The 25,317-nt window shown below is 32.5% G+C and overlaps 3 protein-coding genes across 3 annotated transcripts; 1 reads left to right on the forward strand and 2 right to left on the reverse strand.

The window, feature by feature from the left end:
- Positions 1-9,748: 9,748 nt before the first annotated feature.
- On the reverse strand, positions 9,749-13,271 carry LOC113707481 (scarecrow-like protein 18). The gene is made up of 2 exons (XM_027229832.2): positions 11,136-13,271; positions 9,749-11,022 (listed from the first exon to the last, which is right to left on the reverse strand). Exon 1 carries the CDS (start codon positions 12,975-12,977, stop codon positions 11,169-11,171), a length of 1,809 nt encoding a protein of 602 aa, XP_027085633.1. The 5' UTR covers positions 12,978-13,271; the 3' UTR covers positions 9,749-11,022; positions 11,136-11,168.
- Positions 13,272-16,507: 3,236 nt separating this feature from the next.
- LOC113705403 (probable 2-oxoglutarate-dependent dioxygenase AOP1) lies at positions 16,508-19,479 on the reverse strand. The gene is made up of 3 exons (XM_027227249.2): positions 18,928-19,479; positions 16,959-17,280; positions 16,508-16,851 (listed from the first exon to the last, which is right to left on the reverse strand). The coding sequence occupies exons 1-3, from the start codon at positions 19,296-19,298 to the stop codon at positions 16,606-16,608; spliced, it is 939 nt and encodes a 312-aa protein (XP_027083050.1). The 5' UTR covers positions 19,299-19,479; the 3' UTR covers positions 16,508-16,605.
- A 2,561-nt stretch (positions 19,480-22,040) lies between these two features.
- LOC113705717 (protein STRICTOSIDINE SYNTHASE-LIKE 11-like) lies at positions 22,041-25,078 on the forward strand. The gene is made up of 4 exons (XM_027227635.1): positions 22,041-22,054; positions 23,655-23,924; positions 24,615-24,895; positions 24,954-25,078. Exons 1-4 carry the CDS (start codon positions 22,041-22,043, stop codon positions 25,076-25,078), a joined length of 690 nt encoding a protein of 229 aa, XP_027083436.1.
- The last annotated feature ends 239 nt before the right edge of the window (positions 25,079-25,317 follow it).

Raw genomic sequence — 25,317 nt, forward strand, 5'->3', positions numbered from 1 at the left:
CAGGGCTTATCTTGATTTTGATATCTCTAGTTTTTGCCAATTTCATCTTCGCCATGCCTCTAGTTATTAGTTTGGTCCTCTACTCTTCAAAGTTTAAAGCTGTGATACTGATATAAATCAGGCTCACGCTATAGGAAACCTTTATGGTAGGAAGCCTTTGACCCTTCCTACCATAAGCAGCTCCTCAGAACATGACATGTGTATTTGTAAAATGAGAAGCTCACGGACCATTATGCTGCAGCGGTAACATGCATGGAAATAAACCAAACAAGACGTGTCCGGATGCAGCCTTTTTTCCCCTCTAATTCCTTTGTTCACTGTGCATTGTTTCCCCACTGCTTTATTACATTTAAAAAATTGTGAAACTATAATTTTCTGCACCTAATATACCAAACAATTTAATAAAATTAATAACAACATACCAACAATATATACCCATGACATAAATATACTAAGCAATTATAAAAATTATTAGGATTATATAGTTACTTTAGAAGTTGCTCCCAAACACCGTGCAACTAAATTTTTTATTCAAACTAACGATAGTATGAAAAAAAAGACTAATTAATGAAAATACGATCTCAAAAAATTTTTAATTCACAGTCACAATATGTGAATTCGTGATAAATACAAAAAAGTATGGTACTTTGATCATATAATGAAGGAAAGTTATAAGGAGCAGGCCATTTACGGGAAAAATTTTTATTAATAAAAATACCAGCTCTTCACGACTTTCTTACCAATCCTCCAACGTATGAGCAAAGTGCCAATAATTAAATTAGTAATTTTTTCGATTTATACATAATTAAAATTTTTTTTTTTGCATTTTCACAAATAACAAATGAAAATTTTTTATCAGAAAGCACAAAAGTCAAAATGATTGGTCTAAAAGGGAAAGGAATAGCAGATATGAACAGTACTTGTATTTCACGTTCAATATGTTACAGTGCTGTTTTTGAAAAAATTCTCAAACACATCTAATCCAAACGGAACCTTGCCTTTTTTAAAAAATAATACCTGAGAGGCTGAGACCCTCTTAACCACTACACATTAGGTGCCTGCTGATCAAACCGTTTCATAAGATATGGTAGTGGACGTGCTTTCTCTTTCCCGAGGCTATAATCATTACTTTGCTATCAAAATTTCCTGGACCTTGACAGTTGAGAGTCATTATAAGCGTGGGAACCTTTATGGGAGGAATCTTTGACCATTCTTACCGTAGGCGTAGGCAGCTCCTGAGAGCGTAACACGTGTATTTGTAAAATGAGAAGCTCACGGATCGTTATGTTGCAGTGGGGATATCTTTATGGTGGGAACCTGCCTATGGTAGGAAGACGGAGATGTTAAATTGTTGTACAGCGCGTGAAGAGGAAATATACGAGAACCGTCTACGGATACAACCAAAAAGTACACTGACTTCCGTACGAGTTGGAGCAGGAAGTGTTTTTGCATGTTAAAACCAGAGGCATTTATGTATTTGTAAATGTACCCATTACGACTGGAAAAATGTTGCAAATGCCATGGACAAAAAATGTGCATAAAGAAGGTACCGAAATTTTAAGAAATAATAAATGATTATTGCACACGTGTGGGGGATAATAATTTGGAAGAAGGAAAAGTGGAGGTAAACGAAAGGATTCAAGCCTTCATTATATTTATATACATATATAAATTTAGTGACCAAGTGTTCAGCTTAAGCATCCGGGAAAATGGTCCTATGACTATCGTTATGGTAAAAAAACTTATTATAATAAGTTATAATAAATTTAGCAACCATTTGATTACCTGTTGGACTTATCCACTTGAATAGGATTATGCGTAAAAATAAGAAAATAAGTTTGTCATCTAAAATAGTAGCAGCCCAAAACGTGAATTGAAAGTATTACGAAACATACTTTTTAAAGAGATAAATTACAATTTTTATCCTCAATATACTTTTGAGGGAGTAAGTTTATTCGAAGTAATAGTATGTTTTTATACATAAATAATCATTTTTACTTATAACATAGTAAATTTCATTAATGACAAAAACATGCTAATTTATGGCAAAAATTCTCTATTATGCTTAAAAAACTTATGCCAAGCCCATATTTTATTGTTATTTAAAATAACACTAAAATGTTTTATTAATAATTAAAACTGAGTACCTTACTTAGTAAGTAATGTTAATATACTTATATAAATACTTGATCGTATGTGAAAAAATTAGTATTTTTGAAATTTATACATAATTAAATTTTTTCTGTTGCAGTTTAAAAAAAAAGTAAGCGAATTTTTTTTTGCGCAGAGCACCAAAATCCACAAGTCAAAATAGTTGGTCTGAAAGGGAAAGATACAGCTGAATAGCATTGTTTAAAGCACCAAATAAATAGACGTAAAATGCTGGTTAAAAACTGGTACTTTGACATATAATAAAGGAAAGTCATAAAAATCAAGCCATTTATGGAAAAATTTTTCATTAATAAAACTTCCAGGTCTTCACGCCTTTTTTACCAGTCCTCCAAAGCATGAGCAAAGTGCCAATAATTGAAATAGTAATTTTTTCGATTTGTACAGAATTAATTTATTTTTTGCAAATTAAAAAAAATAATTGAAATTTTTTATCAAAAAGCAAATAAGTCAAAAGGATTGGTCTAAAAGGGAAAGGAATAGCAGATATGTACAGTACTTGTATTTCACGTTCGAAGGACTACAGTGCTGTTTTTGACAATACCCCGAAAAATATGTAATGCAAACGGAACCGATTCTTCATTATTTAAAATACCAAATCTGTGATTGTATTTTAACTGTTATCCATTGGTATTCTAAAGTATCATTTTTTCATCCAATACCACCTCTTTAACACCCGTTTTCCCTTAAAAATTTTATTTATTGGATGAAAAAAAATAAACCTTTTATGCAATAAAACATTAGCTCTTTGTAGCTTTCCTCTATTATAAGAACAGTGTACCTATTTTTTCATTAAAAAATTTCTTTATCATATAAGATAAAAATTAACCCGTTTTTCAATAAAACACTAGTTATTTATGGTTTTCGTCCATTATAAGAACAGAGTACCCATTTATAAACAAAAAAATTTATTTATCGAATAAAATAAAAATAAACCTATTTTCCAATAAAACACTAACTCTTTATGACTTTCCTCCATTATAAGAATAGAGTACCCATTTTTGCATAAACAAAATTTATTTATCGGCTAAACTAAAATTAAATCCATTTTTCAATAAAACACTAGTTTTTTATGACTTTTCTCCGTTATAAGAACAAAGTACCATAACAAAATTTGTGGATAAAATAAAATAAAAATAAATCTATTTTTCAATAAAACACTAGCTCTTTGTGACTTTCCTTCATTATAAGAATACAGTACCTACCTTTCCATTAAAAAGTATATTTATCGAATAAAATAAAAATAAACCCGTTTTCTAATAAAACACTAGCTCTTTATGACATTTCTCCATTATAAGAACAAATAACCCATTTTCGCATAAAAGAATTTATTGGATAAAATAAAAATAAATCCATTTTTCAACAAAGCACCAGCTACTTATAGCTTTCCTCCATAAATTATCTATTTTCATACGTTAATTTATTAGTTAGATAAAATCAGAATGAAATTAGGTTGAACAACAAATTACTCTTTATGATGAAAATGAAATACAGAAAAGTAACCCATAGCAAGTTTTAACTCCATTTCCAATACAAAAATATGCTACAAATTTTTTGGCAAACGCAAGACCCCTCATTCATAAAGTCTCAAGAAACCTTTCCAACCATTATGCAAAAGCAACTTATTCATTCTAAATTTTTAGCATCAATTTGATTATCAGTTGGACGTATCTACCTGAATAGGATAATATGTATTTTCTAGGACACGAGCCATAATAGGAATTAAACTTGCATTAACATAGACCTAACAAAATGAGAAAAATAGCATAACAATTAATACAATAATAAGAATAACAAAGTTGATATAATAAAATTAGTTTAGTCTACAAATTTATTTTTTTCTGCAGATAATTCGCGAATATGACATTCAACCACTAAAAAAAAACATCTATATTTGTCTATATGTATTGCAGAGAGAATTTTAGATAAGGAGCTTTTCAAATTGTCAAAAGTTCGAATACTATTTTATTACAATTTTACGTTTCTAAAATTACGAAATGTTTATCTCACAACTAATCCTTTAACTGCTCGTACAAATCCTATAATCGTGCTCATGTTTTTCCCACATTTCCCTCACATTTTCCCCGCTAACCAATAAAATTAAAACTCCCGAATTTTAACTAACAGATAATAACCAACCATGTCAAATTAATATCTGTAAATTCTAATTAACATCTCACATTTACTGCTGACTTTACTGATAGTATTAACTAACAGTTATTACTGACATTCACATCTCACACTTACCACATTACTCATAGTAATAACTAACTGTTAATTTAAGATATTCGCAACAGCGAAAGTCACATATCCAAAATTTAGGAGCATGTTGAAATTATAATTTTCACAATTGAATGTATTTTATTGCCATAATATAGTTTACTCTCGGAATCATTCACAAAACTGCTGCACACTAATCCAATTGACCCATTTAATTTGCCATCATATAAATTCAATACAGTGAAAAAATTACGTGTCATACATTTTTTCACTAAGGATAAATCTCAGTTACAAACATTTCAGTCAGTGACAAAGCCAAGATTTTTTTTCTAGAGAGGCTAAAATGGGTACTCAGTTTTTATAATGGAAAAAGTCATAAAGAGTTAGTGTTTTATTGAACAATTGATTTATTTTTATTTCATTCGATAAATAGATTTGTTTATGTAAAAATAGGTACTCTGTTCTTATAATGGCGGAAAGCCATAAACAGTTAGTGTTTTATTGAAAAATCGAATTTTCATGCATTTTATCCGACAAATAAATTGGTTTATAGGAAAATTGGTGTTAAAGAGGTGGAATTTTTCTAGAGGGGCTGAAATGGATACTCTGTTTTTATAATGGAGGAAAACCATAAAGAGTTAGTGTTTTATTGAACAATGGATTTATTTTTATTTCATCCGATAAATAAATTTGTTTATGCAAAAATGGGTACTCTGTTCTTATAATGGAGGAAACCCATAAACAGCTACTGTTTTATTCAAAACCGAATTTTCATGTATTTTATCCGATAAATAAATTGGTTTATGGGAAAATTGGTGTTAAAGAGGTGAAATTTTATGGGAAAATGATACTTTACGATACCAATGGATAACAGTTACAGCACAATCACAGATTTGACATTTTAAATAGTGAAGAATCAGTTCCGTTTCGATTACATATTTTTCGGGATATTTTTCAAAAATAGCACTATAGTCCTTCGAACATAAACTATAGGTACTATACGTATATGCTATTCTTTTTCCTTTTACACCATTCCTTTGACTTATGTGCTTTCTCATAAAAGATTCTCATTCATTTTTTTAAATGGAAAAAAATTAATGAAATATGTATAATTCGAATAAAATACTATTTTAATTATTGCCATTTTGCTCATACGTTGCAAGACTGATAAGAAAACTGTAAAGCGTTGCTATTTTTATGAATGACAACTTTTCTCGTAAATGACCTGCTCTTTATATCTTTCCTTTATTATATGTCAACGCACCTATTTTTAACGAGCATTTTACATCTAATTTATTTAGTACTGTAAACAATGATATTCAGAATGTTTCTTTCCCCTTTAGACCAAGAACTTTGACTTGTGGATTTCTGTGCTCTGAGAAAAAAGATTTTCACTTACCTTTTTTTTAAACTGCAAAAGAAAAAATCAATTTCCCCATAAATCTAAAAAATGCTTATTTATACACAGACCATCAAGTATGTATACAAGTATAATAATTGTACTGACTAAGTAACATACTCAGTTTTAATCAGTAATAATACATTTTTGTGTCATTTCAAATAACTCTAAAATATGGGTTTCGTATAAGTTTTTTAAGCATAATACAATATTATGGCCATAAATTAGCATGTTTTTGACATTAATCAAATTTACTATGTTATAACTAAAACTCATTATTTCTATATAAAAACATATTTTTATTTCAAATAAACTTACTCCCTCAAAAGTATATTTGGGATATACTATTGTAATTTATCTCTTTAAAAAGTATGTTTCATATTACTTACAATTTACCTTTTCGACTGCAAAAGTTACTAATTTATTACGCTAACTTACTATTTTGAATGACAAATTTACTTCCTTATTTTTACCCATAATCCTATTCAAGTGGATATGTCTAACGGGTAATCAAATGGTCGCTAAAATTTTTAGAACCTATTATATCATATCTAAAACTGTATTGTTTACCGTATCGATAGTTATGGGACCATTTTCCTGGATGCTTAAGCTGAACACTTGGGTACTAAATTTATATATGTATATAAATATAATGAAGGCTTGAATCCTTTCGTTTACCTCCACTTTTTCTTCTTCCAAATTATTACCCCCCACGCGTATGCGATAATCATTTATTATTTCTTAAAATTTCGGTACCTTCTTTACGCATATTTTTTGTCCAAGGCATTTGCAACATTTTTCCATTGGTAACGGGTACAATTGCAAATACATAAATGCCTCTAATTTTAACATGCAATAACACTTCCTGGCCCAACTCGTACGGAAGTCAGTGTGCTTTCTGGTTGCATCTGCAGACGATGCTCGCATATTTCCTCTTCACGCACTGTGCAACAATTTAACATCTTCGTTTGGACTGTATATAATGTCAACACGTGTCGCTCTCTGCCGGCCTTCCTACCATAGGCAGGTTTCCACCATAAAGGTTTCCGTTGCAGTGGTAATGTGCATGGAGATAAATCAAACAAGACGTGTCCGGATGTAGCTTTTTTTCCCTCCAATTCCTCCGTTCACTGTGCATTGTTTCCCCACTGCTTTATTACATTTAAAAAATTGTGAAACTATAATTTTCTGCACCTAATATACCAAACAATTTAATAAAATTAATAACAACATACCAACAATATATACCCATGACATAAATATACTAAGCAATTATAAAAATTATTAGGATTATATAGTTACTTTAGAAGTTGCTCACAAATACTATGCAACTAAATTTTTCATTCAAATTAATGATAGTACGAAAAAAAAGACTAATTAATGAAAATACAATCTCGAAAAATTTTTAATTCACTGTCACAATATGTGAATTCGTGATAAATACAAAAAAGTATGATACTTTGATCATATAATAAAGGAAAGCCATAAAGAGCAGGCCATTTAGTGGAAAAGTTTTTATTAATAAAAATACCACCTCTTCACGGCTTTCTTACCAGTCCTCCAACATATGAGCAAAGTGCCAAAAATTAAATTAGTAATTTTTTCAATTTAGACATAATTAATTTTTTTTTTTTTTTTTTGCATTTCCACAAAAAACAAGTGAAAATTTTTTATCAGAAAGCACAGAAGTCAAAATGATTGGTCTAAAAGGGAAAGGAATAGCAGATATATACAGTACTTGTATTTCACGTTCGAAATGCTCCAGTGCTGTTTTTGAAAAACACCTCCAGAAACATCTAATCCAAACAGAACCGCAAGTTAATTCAAAAAAAGTCCAAGTATTGGGGATGCAATAATTGTAATTCTGTGTCTTTACACAGTAAGTTATGTATATTTTAAATGTGCTAACAAGTGTTCAATTAAAAAAATTTCTCGTGAAAGGCCATAATCCATTACATGCTAGCAAACTAGAAAAGATATCGACATACAATGAGATTGAATTTACCATACTAAAAGAATAACAAAGATAAATTTAACAATGTAATTCTGATACTCAAGTTAGTCAATCATTTGGTCATTTTATGTAATTCTTTATGTATATAGCTACTATTAAAATTATAAAAATTATATATGACGTATTTATGATATCACGAGTCATTTACGGTTAGTCCAATAGTTAGATCATTGATCCTTGACTCACTTATTTTTTTGGGTCAATGAGCAGTCTGCGTTTCTAAACTTTGACTACAAATGCTCCATTTGACCAAATATTTTGGAACTTTCTGAAAAAAAAATTGTTTTAGTGAACCCGACAACAAGAGTTAAAAGATGATTTATGCTCATCAATCTAAATATTGCTAAAAGGATTAGTTAATCATTTCGACATAATACTTGCAACAATTAACTAAAGGTAAAAGTCCTGATTTATTCAAGAAGCCTTATTTGATTCTCTAATTTTATAATATGATGCTTTGAGTATGTTATTAAAAGACAACAATATGTAGCAAAAAGAAAAAGATAATAATCCAAAGTTAATATGCTTGGTATAACAATAATTTGAATATACATAGCAAGGTATTAAAGAAGAAAAATAAAGTACAATTAAATAATCAAAAGATTTGAGGGGTAGCAAACTAACCTTTCGAAAGAGAACACCTAACTTGTAACTATCCTTTCTTCCTTATCGTAAATACTTTAAACTGGATTTCCTGGATCCCTTTCAACTTGCTGTTTTCATGGATTCGATGCAGTATCAATATACTAACTAGTATTGGCCTGATGGTCTACCTTTTACTAAGACAAAAAGATCCTTCAAGCCTTGCTCATGGATGAATTGTTTACTTAATATAGGTAGATCTAAAACGTAAGAAGCACCAAAGCGTAAATCATTTATAAATACACTTACTTAAGAGATGCTTTATGATTTACTTAAGGGCAATATAAGTAGATTCAAAAAATGAGAAACGTCCAAGCGTAAGGAATAGATATAGATCGATAGATAGATTAGTCCTCAAATACAGTGTCAATGAACTAAAGGTTTCCATGAACATTTTGCATGACTAAATGATTGCACATACGATCCATTTCAGCTAGTTTCAAGTTTAGTAATTGAAACGTTGTGACGGAAATCCTTCTTTTCTAAGTAAATTTTGATTTCCGATAGGAAATGAGCAAATTTTGATTTCTGATAGGAAATGAGCAAATTTCAAACTTTGACAGGTCGATACCCTTACAAAAGGTTGCAAGAGTTCATTTCTCTTGCGACCTTGCACAGTAAGAAAACAAACAATGCAGAGGCAAAATTCAAACTTTGACAATTCATGGTATGCTCGAACTTCAATCTGGACCTGACTCAGCCTAGTCACAATTCACATTCCAATTAGCCTTGTTGTTCGAAAGCTTCCAACTCTGACATTAATATGATGATGGCTGGAATTTTGGAGTCTTCAAATTTGCAACAAGCTTCTTGATTTCATCAAATTTTATGTCCAAAATGTTTGTACTATTCTTTTGTAGGCTACTGAGTGTGGTAGGCGGCTATAGAATGGCATTTAGTAAATGAGCCAACAACCCTACTAAATTACAGACATATTAAGACAATTTTGAATTGTAACGGATCTTCTATCCCACTTTCTATTGTATTGCTATTTCTCCTTTATAAATATTATATTTTAGTTCTTTTTTTCCATAAACTCCAATAACTATTTACTGAGTAATACACAAAATTTAACAAATTCAAAATATCGAAATGCATAAAAAATGAATTTTCTATGAATATTTAACAAATTTTTTTTATGAATTTTCTGTTGTATTTTTTGATTTTCTATTATATATATACTTTTTGAGATTGTTATATTTATTTTTTACTCAGTTAATAAATATTGGATCTTAATGAAACAAAAAAGAACTAAAATATAATATTCAAAAAAAAAATAGCAATATAATAAAAAGTGAAACGGAGAGTGATACAAGGATTGGTACAGAAAATCTGTTGCAATTTTGAATTCACTTGAGTGAAGCACTTTAGACTTTGATCTTCAGACTGACAGATTGCTACTAATGAGATGCATATTGAACACAGCAGAGTTCTTACTCTACCGAGGATACAACTACAAAAACTTAGATTGCATTGGTCTTTCATGCTTATCAACACTAGAGATCTCGATTCTTTCTGGCGTGCTCCCTAATAGGGAGAAACATCTAGAGAAAATCCATCAAAGAGCCCAATATGCAAGTCAAGAATCCAATTCTGACTCAAAAGGTTAAGCTATTAGGTTTTGGATTCTTACTTACATATTGACCGCTCTTTCTCCATATCTCAGACTAATGTGGAACACAACTCTTTACTCATGAACCTAACAAATCTCCTCCTTCATGAGTAACCCCACATTAAACCCAAACTTACAAACCCTTTTTCGAGCCCATTTTAATACTCAATGCAAGCTTACCTTTATCATCAAGGTCACCTCTTCTCTCAAATATGGACCCACTCTTCTTTAACATCCAAACTGTATTCTGAACCCCTGCTAACCCTTGGCTTCTTGGTCTAACATCAATCGGATCCCCTGCCAAAGCCATGGCACACCTGGTCCAATACCAATCAAACTTTTTGGCACTTCGATTTACCATCAAGAAGAGAATTTTTACCGGCCAACTCCGAGAAGAACTCACTTGCCCATGAGTAGCCCAGTCTCATAACCTGAGCCTCTAAAACCAATTTGATAGAGAGAAACACCTCGAGAAAACCCATCAAAGAGCCCAATATGTAAATCAAGAATCCAACTCTGACCCAAAAGTTTAAATTATTAGGTCTTGGACCCTTACTTACATATTAACCGCTCTTTCTCCATCTCTTAAACCAATGTAGAACACAACCCTTTACTCATGAACCTAACACTCCCTTGTAGAGAAACATTAACCTTAACTTTCTTAGTGCTAGAGTTGAAGTTTGTTTATGCTAGATCTTTTCTGCATAACTAAGAGAAAAGAGGCATGCATCTACATAGGGACTAGAGATTGGAGAAAAGGGAAAACCTAGATGAGTTGCGGTCACTATGTATCTAAACAGGAAGTACATCTAACACATTGAAAATACGGATGAAACAGCTGGAGTAAGTAATCTGTTAAAGCATCTCTTACATTACCACTATCATTCCTAACTTTCCACTCGAACATCAAAAGCCATAGGATTAGCAACTTCAAAGTGAGGTAAAGCATGTGAGACTCGAACATGACTGCACGCAAAATCACAGACTTTATCGTCGTTTGCAGAACAGAATTGCAATATAAAAAGTAATCAAGCATTCACTCTTAGTATTAATGTCAAGAAACATGAAAAAAAATTAACCTGCATATGCATTTTATCGATTAAGATACACGGTTAGGAGGATGATGACAGATTCAAAAGATCAAAGTCCAGATCTTCATTCTTTGAATCGCATCCAAACTTCCAAGCAGAAAGTGAATGAATTGGGGTCCCCTTCCACCCGATGATTAGGCCTTTTCCATCCTTATTAAGTGTGCAGGAACTCCCACATTCAAAATTTTTCAGCACCAAATTCGCTTGATACATGGAAGACATGCTTAACTCTACCTGAACCATCCCAAAACGAGCAAAAAATGCCTTCCAGACATTCACTGCCACCTGTCGGATTGTCCTTTCCTCTCCTTCAGTTGCTACTATGTTCCTTATTGCCTGACTGAGGTATACTGATTCAACGATCATTCTATTCTTTGGGTCATGCTTTAGACAGTCTTCCAAGGAATCAAAGAAAGCACCATAGAAAAATAGAGCTTCAATGAAGCGGGTCACAAAAACTGGAGAATTATGGTTCCCCTCAACTTCGGTAACAATCATCACACGAGGATTAATAGCTTTGACAACATTCATCAACGATTCCAGCATATCTTGCCTACTAATCATGAACATGAAGTAGTATTCCACCCAGACAGCAACTGCTTCATCAGGATTTATCTCAAACAGGTTCTCATTAAGATCCATGATATCCGCAAGCATGATTATGTTAATTGAGAATTTCAATTTCAAAACCTGGGCAAAGCTTGCAAGTTGTCTTCCAGTCTCCTCAATTTTGGCCTTTGATTTGGTTCCTATCGCCGTCACCTTAAGATATTCAAGGGGATTTTGACTCCTAGTCGCTAGAGCTTGCATCAAAATTGTGTAATGCATCCCAGTCCTTATCTCAAGATCGACAATATGAATTTTTGTTGCATCGGCTACATGATCTAATACACCTTGAGTTCCTGCAAACTGGCAAACCTGACCAAAGGGCACTGATTTTTGCATCACAATTTTGGCCGATGTGAGTCCTGACATCATGTCTAGAATATCGATGGACTGCATCTTCCCCAATCCTTCAGGTGTAACTGTTCCAGTTTCACGATCAATTCTCTCATGAAGTGCACCAGAGAAATAATACACCAACCTTTCAATAGTATTTCCATGATCAGAACTCAGCTTATCACATCTAAGGAGGAGCTTACCTGCACGTTCGAACTGCTTCTTGGCTACAAATTCAGCTGAAGCTAGAAGATGCTGGACAAGTTTCACGTCTTTGGTGTCTTCTACACACAAGCCACCGAATGAACTGGCATAAGGATGGCTAAGCTCAAAGGACTCAGTAGTACCTTTGGAAGAACTTTGAATGAAATTTTGTGCAGCCAACTTTAGAATAGCATCAGTAGATAATTTATGGCCAGTTATAAGAGTGCACCCCTGGTAACTTGGCAAATCCATCTTTTCAACACTTAATTTTCTGAACCTTCTCCTGTAGTTCTTCAGAATCCGAAGGGATCCTGCATATGGCCTTTCTTTATTTGCATCATTAAATTCTGAATTTGCAAAAGCCACATCATCGGCAAGCTTCGTAATCTCTTCCTCGCGGGGATCATTGAAACAGGCAAAACCTGTCAAATCTTTTAACTGCTGCTCCTGATGCAATTTGGAGTAGATAACTCCTTTCTCAGCTGTACTGTCATGCACCTGATTCGACCCAAGGGTACCAGGATAAAAGGAGCCAATGCCCTTGGATGCTTCCCTTTCATCGTCATTTGTAATCAGACAATTCTGGTTCTCTTCTCTCCCGTGATCTTCAAACTGAAAACCTTCTGTAGAATCATACTTCCCAGAGACACCCAGAAATTCAAAGTGATCGGAATGGAACATCTCCATTAGGATCTAAAACTTAGAGATATTTGCAGATTTTTTTTCTAATGCTTAAAACTCTTGCAAACAAACTAATTTTATATCCACTTATTCTAGAGGTGATAAAGCACCAGCACGATCAATAAATTAACAAGTTTGATCGAGCTTGGCGTCAAGTTTGAAGCGCTTTAAATACACAAGCCTTAGATTCTTTCTTGCAAGTGATATGGACTTTCTGGAGTAGCAACTAGCAAGATTTGGGATTATTCCATTGCGTAGGAAAGGACAAACACAACCAACACCATAGTACGTTTGGTTTTGACGAATCACCTGCTTGGTGTAGAAAGTTTCGAGATTAATGTTGTCGTTCGGCTGTGGTCGAATTTTTGGATTCCACATTTGGTTAAACGACACAAAGAAGAGTTCACACCTGTGTCCAAATTGGCATCAAACATGTTTATCTGGGAACCCGTTATTTTCCTGATAGTATATTGTCTAATTGAATTGAATTCAACTAAGATCGATGTAAACTACTTGAAAAAAACAACGGGAGAAGCTCCAAGATCGTGTTTAAAAAATTCAATGGACAATGAAATGAAGACGCATTTTTGGCAGTATATTTTTCAGTGTCCAACTCTCAGTATATGGTGACAAGCTATAGAAGAGAACGCCGGGCTAGAAGATCAAATATTAAATATAGTAGATATCTTATCGTGAAAGTCGACTCATTTTGATCACTTATAAATATTATTAAGCATCCAAAGCATACACTTATGTTCTATGAACTATAAGTTATATTCATTTTTATCTCAATTGTGACGATTAAGCATGCAATTGTCCACTTGTGTCGTAAGCATCCAAAGCATACACTTATAATATATGAATTAATCTTTCTTACACTGACAATGTATATACTATCAGTTTGGATGAATGATAAATATTCAAAATTTGAATTTAAAATTCAATTTTTGCACATATGTCATGAATCCAACGATAATAATATATATATTATCAATGTATATAAATTTTACTCTTATAATATTTATAAATAGGGATATCTATATATCACCTCTTATAAGAATTTTAATTAAAGTTGAAAGGAATGGAATAGTACATAGTTTTTGATGTAATTAGCTTCGCAGAACCTTCTTCCAAGTTTTGTTTAAACATCCATAAAATTTGTCCTTGATTAGGCCTAAACATAAAAAATGAAGATTCAAAGTAATAGAGGCTACAGAATAGAACGGAGAGAAGTTGGGCCAACAATAGATATGGATTTCCGGGCCTACAGAGCACTAGCTAGCCAACAACCCAAACCAACTTCTGCCAAATTTTAGGCCAGCAAAGTGCCACTACTAGTAGCCAATAGGATCAAGTTAGTTTTCAGTATAAAATTTTTGTGAGGATAAATCAACAAATAAAAACAACTGAAAAAACAAGAAGCACTTTTCCTCTTAGTAAAATTTTGTTGTATAATAAATTAAGTTGGTCTTTATATCAAAAATTTACCATAAAACTTTTAACAATCTTGGGCAATTAAATGTTCATTAAGATGCTATTATATTTCCGGCCTTGCTGCGAACCAATTTTATTGGTTGGACCTTTTCAAGCCGATAATCATTTGAAGCTTATTTCTCTAGAGTCTATGTAAATAAATAAAAGAATATATATTGACCAAAAAAAATAAAAATTTTGTTGACAAAAGAATAAATACAAGGTAAAAGGTTTACTTGTTTTTTTTTCTCATTTCCAAGATGGGGAGGTTTATTTCCTCATTGTCAAAGTTAGATTCATAAAAAATTTTCTCCTTTTTTTAGAAGCGTAGCGATAAGACCTTTAGTTAAAAGTTATTTTAATTAAAGGGTTGAATAAAAAAGTAATAGATTAAATCTTTAAAATCCTTTGTAGTAACTTTCGTATTTTTTATTTTATTTTATAGGAATAACTTTAACCGTAAAGATTCACCAGATATTTCCTCTTGCCAACTCAACCCTTAGTGAGGATTTTCCCTTTGAGAATGTATCAATTTGGAGTGATAAAAAAGATATTCTTTCTATTTATTTTATGTTCATTGGTAAAAGGCATTTTTTTGAGTGCTTTCTCTTGATTAATTCTTGGTTGAAGGTAGAAGTTTCTAGTTACAAGCATTCAATTCTATGAGAGCATAAAATCAATGAAAGTCATTAAGAACCTCTACACTAAAATAAATAAATGAATATATATATATATACATACATGTGAAAGTTGTTGGTTTAATTACCCATATACTCTTTCCTAGGTAACATGTCTAATTGAAGAGAATTAACGAGTTTATTTGGATACTTAGATTTTATCATATTTGTATCCAATTATTTTATAATTAGTTTTCTCATAGTTTCTCCCTCTTCTAATCACTTTATCTTTTTAAATAAATTTGAATTATTTGTTCTTATGGTTCTTCTCTCTGTTAACAATATCATCTTTTCTGATGAATTTCTATATTTTTTAATATAAATGAATTAACTTAGTATTGAAAAAAAAAAAGAAAAACTTTAACTATTAGACTAATAGATTTAGCAATATTGCTGGAAACTAAATATTTGTTGATGAAGAAAATAAATTGTTGAATCTTCTTAATTAATTTAGCACAAATTAATATGTAGTTCTATCTTTATGGTCATTATAATAGTTTTAATTATCTGAAAGAATATCTATCAATTTTCCATCTTTGGGATTGCTTTAATCTTGGCCCTTGATATGGCGGAAATTATTTTTGGTGCCAATAGTAAGAAACCAAGGTTGGGTTTATTACCATTTATTGTCACCACTTAGTTTTCTTGGATCCAAGATTTTTTTTTTTTTTTTTTTTTTTTGCAAACAAGGTTTGTTTGGTTTACACAATGTAGTAATCTAGAATCTAAATCGCATGGGATGATTGTTTTTTAGTGTGTTTTGATATAAATTTTAGTGTAACATTTTCACTAAACTGGGTGTGAGATAAAATAGTAATCTTGTGAATGTTATTAAATTATTTTAAGAGTAGTCATAGAATCATATCCTTAATTTTTCTGGTATGCAATCACGTTATAAGTACATATATCAGTTTAGTTTTTCATTTGTTGGACGAAAATAGATCAGATTTGTTGGGAGAGTAACTTGTTAGCATAATTACAATAATGTATTTCGTTAGTAGCCACACAAGGTGGCACAATAACCTACTACCAATGCCTGAATACTATCATATAACAGAACAGTACATGGCAACTCTAGCGGACTTTAGCCTAGGACCTCTTTTCCCTCAGGGATGTCAGCCTTTGTAATTTTGAGTACTAAATCAAAGATTCATTGGTACATGTACATGTACTTAGAAGTATCTGCAAATATGAAAACCATTATAGGTACTATGTAATTTGAATGTTTAATAATGAAATAAACAAGGAAAAGGCAAAGTTGAATTTGACAGAATTGTTAACCAAATAATATGCTTGCCACTCTGCAGCTGAGACAATTCGAGGCAATAGAGAAAAAGTAGAAGAAAATTACTGACTAGGTATCAAAAAAGAAACTTAAATAAAAAAAAAAAAAAGAGAATTGCATTGGGAATTCGAGTCTTACAAATTCTTGAAATGATAGAAAAAAAATACAAATTTCAGATGTCGTATTTAAATTGCAATGCTTAAGCACCACAATAAGTTTTAAGGGAAGTGTCAACTTTCTTGCCCCCCTTGTAGATGTCTGCAAGGTACTCGGGACAATTGAAGGGCTTGAAAAGTAATGGGTGAGTCTCGTCTACTAGCTCCTTTGGGGCTTTGACCATATATCCATCTTTCGGAAATGAAAAGAGCCCGACAGAGTATCTTGCTTCATTTCCCGTCATCAGGACTCGATGATTAGGAGGATGTAAGCGTCCATTCGTCCATGCCTGCAAAAAGTTAGGTCTCTTTAAATGAATATATCCAGTTTATTCATTTAAGTCTCTTTATTCAGAAAACTAAGATAAACGGAACAAAATTTGTTGAAAAGACTTGCATGGAATGATTCGCCAATCATGACTACGAAGGAGTTCGGTGAGGGTTTGAAATCAATCCACTGCCCATCCTTTTTCTGCAATTCCAATCCTTGTACTTGATTTTGGTACAGGATGGTGACTAAGTTAGCATCCCTGTGTGAAGGCAGTCCAAGTTTGGTCTCATTTGTCTGAGGCCCTTTATACTTTATCACGCGAAGAAGGTAGTGTGTAGATTCCAAGTGCTCATCAATGTATTGCTCGACTCCCAAGCTCTCCAAAACCATTTTCCTCACCATTTGATCCAATTCACTAAGTTGCTCTGCGTAATTCTGTATGGTCTTGCTAGTGAAAATTGTAAAACAACTAGTGAACCGCACATATTTGAGTAAAATGCAACACAAGTCCTTTAACATATGGTTGATTAAGTAAAATCTTTTATATATACATATATATAACACATGCACACGGGCGCACGCACAAACGAATTGTGTTTAGAGCCAATTTTGAATGCAGAAATACCTTTCCTGGCTTCTGATACTCTTCATGAATAAAGTACATTATAGGACACTGCAATCAATTCATTAGGAATCGTCCCCAAGAGATGTAAGAGAAAAAAGAAAATTCGGGTTGCATGGACAAATTACCTACTGGAAAAACAGCCTTAAATATTTATGCATGGACGAATTACCTACTGGAAAAATAACCTACTCATACAAGGAACAAATTTTTATGCACCTGGCGCAATAGCACCTGAAGGCAGCCACGGATTTAAGGGGGGGCTGGTGGGGGCTTAAGCCCCCCCCAAGATTTGGACGGTAAGGATAAGATTAAATTTGTCAAAACAATTTTTCTGAGTCCGTTGTTTCCTTTGTCAATTAATTTCTTACCCTCGTGACTGCCTGTAGTCAAGAGTAAACATTTTGGTTTAGAGTAGGCCAAAAATTTTTTTTTTTGGGTTAGAAGGAAGAGTAGACCAAAGTTCAAATAGAAAAGTCAATTGTTGCTGGTGTCCATGGCCCATGGATTTGACTGACGTTGGGAAAATGGACATAAGGCCCATCGAAGCGTGCAATTCTTCAGCTCAGCTCAGCTGGTGTCAATTGTTGCTGCCTCAAGAAGTCACGAGTGGTGCCGTTGGAATTAAACAAACATTTATTCTCTTCACAAAAGTGCTGCTACGAATGTTGCCCCGGTTTGGCAAGTGAGTTTTTTGGATCTTTGTCTAAAACTTTACTGTATCTTACTATAGAAGTTTTTTTAAAAAATTTTGAAGTGCGTAAATTTTTGAATATTTTGAAGTGTGTAGTTTAAAAATTTTGAGAAATTTTTGAGATTACTATAATTAAAGTTTTTAAAAAATTTGTAGCAAATAAACTTGGCAAAGCTCTGAAGCTGCCCCAAAGTAACTGCTGCTGGGAATCCTAATCCATTATATTACGGTGGTAGGTAAGAGCAGAGGTCCATCTTCCGACTGTGCTTTTTTTTTTTTTTTCCTGCAATCCCATCGAGAAGGATATTTTTGCAACAATTGAAAATGAGCAAATATTGTAGCGTTTTCAACGGATGAAGACTCGCAGAATGCAATTGCCTCCTCTTCGTTATTCGAGTGCAACAACTACCAATACTTATTTTTGGGTATGTATAATTATATGTTTTTATTATTTTTATAATTATTGATTCTAAATTTTACTTATTAAATATATTTATTTCGTCACAAAAAAATTTTTTTAATACACTTCAGCCCCCTCAAAAATAAATTTCTGGCTCCGTCCCTGCCTGAAGGCATGATCTCAACAGTTCATAACATTGGGCGTCTAATTTTTTCTAGTATTGAAGGAGCTCCTATTTAAGAAACGGAAGATAGGGACATGTGATTTGAACGGAAACCCTCTAATTTCTTGGAGCCTCGACCTTGTAATCATAAGTCCAAGCATTTTTCTCCACACCTACTTCTATAAAGAAAATAGATGTTGCTTTAAAGTTGTGTACCTAAATTCAGAGTTCCCTGCGGGCCACATATCCTTGGAGAAGCTCTCAGCATGTTCTAGGACGTTTGCTTCATCAATTCCCATGCCTTCGTATAGTGGGAAGAGTGGACTTTGTCCGATATAACCATGGTAAGGCTTGCCGTTTGAGTTTTTCACTTTGACCTGCAATGGAAGATCAAAAAGCTCTGTTACAGCATCAAAAATAGATTTTCTAAGCTGAATAGGGATTCTGTCATATGATGCTTCAAAGCAACCATATTCTTCAAGGGCTTCTCGAACTTGAATTTTCAAGGAATTCCACAATGGAAATCCTGGTTTCAGCTCTTGGTTTGAGAAATCTATGAAGGGAAGCTTTGGGCCTTCAGAACTCATTTTTCCTTCAAAAATTTTTATCAGTATTTCTAGGGGGGGAAAAAAGAAAAGAAAACAATGGTCGATGGCTCCTTAATGCAGTCCTAAACGATGAGGGGTGGACCTTTTGTATAGAGCTTCGTTTCCACTTGTAAATCAACGTATGTCATCTTTGCTAAGAAAATGATTCAGCATATCTTCTGAGGATTGTGCCTTGCTTGCACGGCACATACCAATAATTCGTTTGAAGCCAATTAACTTCTAATTTGTGTTAGAAAATACAGAAATAATAATATTTATATATACCATAAGTTTGTCGTTTCCATATTTGTGCATCTTTATTCTTATGATATAAGTATGTTCAAGCTGAAGAATTTAAAATACTTGTTCAATTTTTCTTCTTGCTTTTGAAGTACTCTAAATATGAGTAAAATAAGTCTCTGATTTCTTTATTCTTTTAATTTTTGTAATTTGACAATTTTATAAAACTACACAGTACCTACTCCAATCACCCCAACTACTACCCAATCAGCTATCCTATCTACAAGCTACTTAATTATTGCACAACAAATATTTTTTTTTTGGTCAAAATCCCGTGCAATACTAACTTCCCCAATTCTTCAAAAAAAATAATAATAATACTAACTTCTCCGTTGTCCTTGCCGCCCTGCATCCTCCAAATACCCTTTACATTCCTTATTGTGCTTATACATTTATCGAGGCTTAGAAGATGTACTGAAGGCAACCATATAGGCTTTTGCATAGGGTGAGAGAGACTTCTTGATAGGGGAGAGTAGTTATACAAATGTCAGAATTGGGGTTAAAGTTTTTTGCTCCGAAGATGCATAGAAGGCAACCACATAGGCTTTACAAATGTTAGGATTAGGACTAAAGTTTTTTGCTCAGAAGATGCATAGAAGGCAACCATATAGGCTTTTCCGCAGGGTGAGTGAGACTTCTTGGTCGGTGGGAATAATTATACAAATGGTAGAATTGGGTTTATAGTTATATTCTTGTATGGAAATATGGGATTCTTTTCTAATAATAAAAGATTAGATTTTCTTTCAATGGATGTAGACATCTTTCATAGCATCTTTTTTATTTCAAAAAATGGAACGCGAAAGTGGATATATAGGTTTGGTAATTGAGTTAAACCATGTCAAAAACTTGTATATCATTCGCATATTTATGTTTTTGGCTTCATTAAATTGTTGTATTTCTTATTTTTCAATATTTTTTTCGCGAACAAGATCCCAATACATCGGATTAAAACCAGGAGAATATAAGTCATTGCAAGATGGGAGGATAATTATAGGATACAAAGAACATTCCGGAATTTTATTCCACAGCTAAGATTCTACATTAGTCCACCAAAAAACTCGGAAATAAACTATTTTCGATTATATGTACCGTAAACACATGAGAACTTTTAGTACACTTAATTTACCCTCAATTTACCATTTAACTGCACACAAACATATTTTCTGGTTTTCGTTATATTCAAAGGCTTGCCCAATTAATTCAAGTCCTACCGAGCAAATTAACAACTTAAATCTTTTTTAATGAGGAGCCTTAGACAAACTATTGAGTAAATTTATTCAATGTGATACTTGCAAGGAACGAAAAGAAAATACTTGTAAGGAACGAGAAACGCTTCACCTCTCCAAAATTTTCTTGATTTTTGCTGTAAATCCAGCAATTTCTAAGAAGTGGATATTCTAAAAATGTTGTGATTGGAGAGCTAAATTTCAAAACACAAACGTGAAAGAGATGAACCTAATTCACAGAGATAAATCCTGGAAATGTTGAATAAAAGTCAAATTAATGTACTTTGATAAGGGCAAGGGTTTGGTCTCTTAACTAAAGTTTAACTTTGTACTATTTTACTTTGGTCAGGGACCATACAACTCATGCTATCAAAAAAATATAGCAGAACGTTCAATTTGCGTTAGCTTGGGGCTGGTATTTGTATAAAAAATTAAAAGCATGACTAAGATAAACAAATAAAACTGGAAGGTATGGAATGACAAAAGCGCAAGGGGAATCGGCAGTAGGTACATACAATGATAGATAAATAAATAAAAGCTAGTAGGTATATAGTATAAGTGGCAAACAAACTCATTTAACTCAATTTACCCATACCCATTCATGAATAACTGGATACTGGTATTTTAACTTTTTTAAATATTGATATAAATGACTTACCCAATTATATCCACCAAACCTAATTAACCGATTTAGAATTGTCTTCTCCAGACCTCCTCTCTTCATCCATCCATTTAGAAAAATTTGAGGCCTACATTTGATTATTGAACTCATTATTGGAGACTTTCATGCATTAATATTACTAAAACCTTGTATATAGTGGAACGTTTTAGTTTTCAGCCTTAAAAAATATTTGATGCATTTTGACGCAGATAGATATTCTACTTAAAATTTTTTTTTTTCAGATTCTTCATTTTGTCATGATGTTAACTACTTTTGTTTCATTTATTATAATTATTTGTTGGTTTTATCTTATCGTTTTATTTTCTTGTAGTTTGTTAACTTGCTTATTTTTAGCATTATCAGTTGATGACAAGATTTAGCCTCTTTTCTTACCTTTCCAAAACGAAAATTTAAATTTATACACGAAAAAAATACTAGGGGTTCAAAATTTTTGGATCAAGTTTTTATGTTAACTTTTATAGTACTTAGTTCAAATTTTTATATTCTTATTATTCAATTATTAAATAGTATGTAATTTTGTGACATAAAGCACAGATGGAAAAAAATAGGTAATTAGGCTTATTGATCATTATAAATAAATATTTAAAACTAATAATGGGTACAAATGGTGGTATAAATTGATAATTTAGTTTGCAAAAATGAATTTAAATGAGTTTACAAAAAGTTAAAATAAATGGATTATAAATGGGTTTCATATTTTGAATTACCTATTTATATCCATCTAATAAAATGGATATAAATAGATTGACTTACTTATACTAACTACCCATTTCAAACCGTCCAAACCCACTCAAATCACCTATTTTGACACCTATAGCATACAGCAAGGACCGCTAAATGATGACCTTTTAGAGATTCCAATTTTAGCGTGACAATTCGCATAACGCCCCTTCCAAACCTGCCTCTTCAATAGTTTAATAAGAGATTTCCTGAACCCCCTCTCCCTGAATTTTCACTACCACGGAATTTTAGTTCTTTCTCATCTGTAAATAAATTTCATTAGTTCCTTTGCATTTCTTTATCTTATTGCTTTGCCCCTAGCAGATTAATTTCTTCTTTAGGATTGGGGAAATGGTGTATTTTGTACTTTGAGGAGAAAAGACTAGCACGATGAAATCTGGAACGAAAAACGAAAAAAAAAAAAGAGTCAGAAGAAGAAGAAGTTGCAGGGGAAGAATGGAAGAGAGTGACGGCAACGGGAGTGCTTTCGGTTTACAGTCAAGAAGAAATACGAGAAAATTTTTGTTTGGGTTCAACGTTATAACAATTTTATGTTTTGACTTCTAAAGTATCTCAAAATTGTTGACATGCTTAGAAATATTTTATAGTTTATAGATAGTCCTAAATTTTAGTGTTTTACTTCAAATAAATCTCCAAAATTAATTCAAAACTATGAAATAGACATTAAATTATACGAAATACTAGTTGATTATTCTATGTTATTTTTATTTTCTTGTTAAATAACTTTGAAATATCAAATATCTACTTTAATTTTACATAATATTTTACATAATACTTTAATTTTAATTAAATTTTATTAATGCCATCATGCTAACGTCATCCGATTTTTGACACCAGTCGAACCCAATTGGACCCATTTACCCTTTGACCCCTGAGCTTTACCGAATCTTTGTCTAGTCTGAGTTTCAAAACGCAGAATTAAACCACATTGAACCAAAGTTGTTTTTGGCAACTTCTCCTACTGGTCTTTGACACAAAAACCAGGTAGTTTCAAAGTCCTTATACCAAGTTGCTTGATTTGAAAATAAAATCTATAAGAATAATTAGTGATTGGATCACAGCTGGCAAAAGCTTGTTTTGAACACTTTATCTTTCGTTAGAATAAAGAAAATCCAAAACAGACACAATTTAAACCATATAAACATTAAATTTAAAAGTAAATTTTGTATATATTATATTGACCATATATATACTATCATTGCATGTGCAGTCCATTAACGTTCCTAGTTGTCATATGTAGCTTAACGAAATGCTTTTCTCCGGAAAAGAATAAAGTTGTCAATTTCTTCCCTTTTTTCTAATCATCAATTTGTTTCTAGCTCGGTATGCCTAATGAAGTCGATGTAGTACATGTTCGATATGATAACTTATACGAGGAATTTAATTCATCGTGTTTCTTTAATATAGGAGCAAGCAGTTTTGTGATGGCGTAACAGATCCAAATTTAGGGCCAACATGTGGAAGGATTCTTGGAATTAGTTTCGACCCTATAAGTGGATCTCTCCATCTGGCGGACACATTCTTTGGTTTTGCAAGCGTAGGTCCAAATGGAGGGATAGATACAATAATTGCTACCGGTGCAAATGGTGTTCGATTCAATTTTCTCACTGGCTGTGATGTTAATCCAATTACAAGAGACGTCATTTTCACAGATGCAAGCCAGACATTTGACATAAGGTATGTTTTTAACAGTAACAGTAGCTTGCCGTAGAGAATTTCCTAAATTTTTATGCATTAAATTTTGTTGACAAAATTTCAGTAGGGCAGTATAAAACTTTGACAAAATTAGCAGTGTCCCTGTCACAAGCAAGTAAGTTTTATGTAGTTACTATTTTGCATGAATTAACAACTTAGGGATATGGAAAGTGCCACCACCACAAGTTGTAAAATATGGGTCCCCGCCCCCCCTCCCCCCCCCCCCCCCCCCCCAAAAAAAAGGGGCAAATGATCCTGTTGAAAAGTTGTCAATTTGATTTCAAGATTCAGATCCCTCCTAAAAAAATTTGAATTCTTAAATCTCTACAAGCTATTAGTAAACAGTCGTTTCTGGTTACTCGGCTTCACTCTTTTGAATTGTAATTAACAAGTTGATATATGAAGTTAAGAAACGCTTCTTGTGGGTACATTAACTACTAAAAGTGAAAAGTACATTCCTAAAAATACTAGAAATTATGGTATATTTTATAATATTTATGTTAAAGTTAAAGCAATCAGACCTTGAAAAGTTTGCAAGAATTAGTAGTTAAAGCATCATTCGGAATTTTTAGCTCGTGATTGGATCATTACACTGGAAGTTCTTCATTCACGACAAACAGTTCAATTGTACGCTTGCTGTCCTTGAATATGCTTGTGATCAATTTTCTGCAGAACTGTTGTACGAGGAAATTTTACTCCTGATTCAAGTGGAAGATTGATCAAATACAAGGTGGTATCGGACGGGCTTTCAGTACCAGCTGGACCTGCATTTAGCCATGATGGCTCATTTGTGCTGTTTTCAGAATTCTCCGACAAAAGAATCATCAAGTATCGGCTCATGGAAGATACAACTGAAGTTTTTCTGAACTTAACCGGAAATCCAATTAAAATCAAGAGGACTCCCACATGCGGAGAATATTGGGTGGCAGCAAATAACATTGTTTCACAGCCAAGTTTCTGTTACGCGTTTTGGTTACAAATTTAATATATTTGGTCAATTGCTAATAACAGAGAATTTGCAAGGGCAATTTAATAACACTCTAGTTAATGCCTTACAAGAATACGATGTCAACGCCGGAAAGTTATATGTCGGTTCACGGGATGCAGGGTATGTTGGCATGTTCAATAAATGGTGAGTCGCCAATATATTGACATTAGCAGCTTAATAGAGATAAAATGCTTTATTTAACATTGTTTGCTTTTCAGCTTGAATTGTTCAGACAGTTCAACAGCTTTGACAACCAAGCAAACGTGTTATTGTACTTGTGTTATTTCGTTATTCTTATTTTGTAGCTTTTCAAGAAATGAGAGCTGAAGCTTGAGACATTAAAGTACTCGAGAGAGCCTTCAAATGAATGAAACATGTTGTTTTCCA

The sequence above is a fragment of the Coffea arabica genome, chromosome 8c (genome assembly GCF_036785885.1).
Source record: "Coffea arabica cultivar ET-39 chromosome 8c, Coffea Arabica ET-39 HiFi, whole genome shotgun sequence".
NCBI classification, from domain to species: Eukaryota; Viridiplantae; Streptophyta; class Magnoliopsida; order Gentianales; family Rubiaceae; genus Coffea; species Coffea arabica.

Coding starts and splice junctions, on each gene's coding strand:
- LOC113705403 (XM_027227249.2), bottom strand. CDS start 19,298: ATGAGTTCTGAAGGCCCAAAGCTTCCCTTCATAGATTTCTCAAACCAA. Junction 17,281..18,927: donor GCAGGGAACTCTGAATTTAG/GTACACAACTTT, acceptor AATTTTCACTAG/CAAGACCATACAGAATTACG. Junction 16,852..16,958: donor TGATTGGCGAATCATTCCAT/GCAAGTCTTTTC, acceptor AACTTTTTGCAG/GCATGGACGAATGGACGCTT.
- LOC113707481 (XM_027229832.2), bottom strand. CDS start 12,977: ATGGAGATGTTCCATTCCGATCACTTTGAATTTCTGGGTGTCTCTGGG.
- LOC113705717 (XM_027227635.1), top strand. Junction 23,925..24,614: donor AGCCAGACATTTGACATAAG/GTATGTTTTTAA, acceptor AATTTTCTGCAG/AACTGTTGTACGAGGAAATT. Junction 24,896..24,953: donor TAACATTGTTTCACAGCCAA/GTTTCTGTTACG, acceptor TGCTAATAACAG/AGAATTTGCAAGGGCAATTT.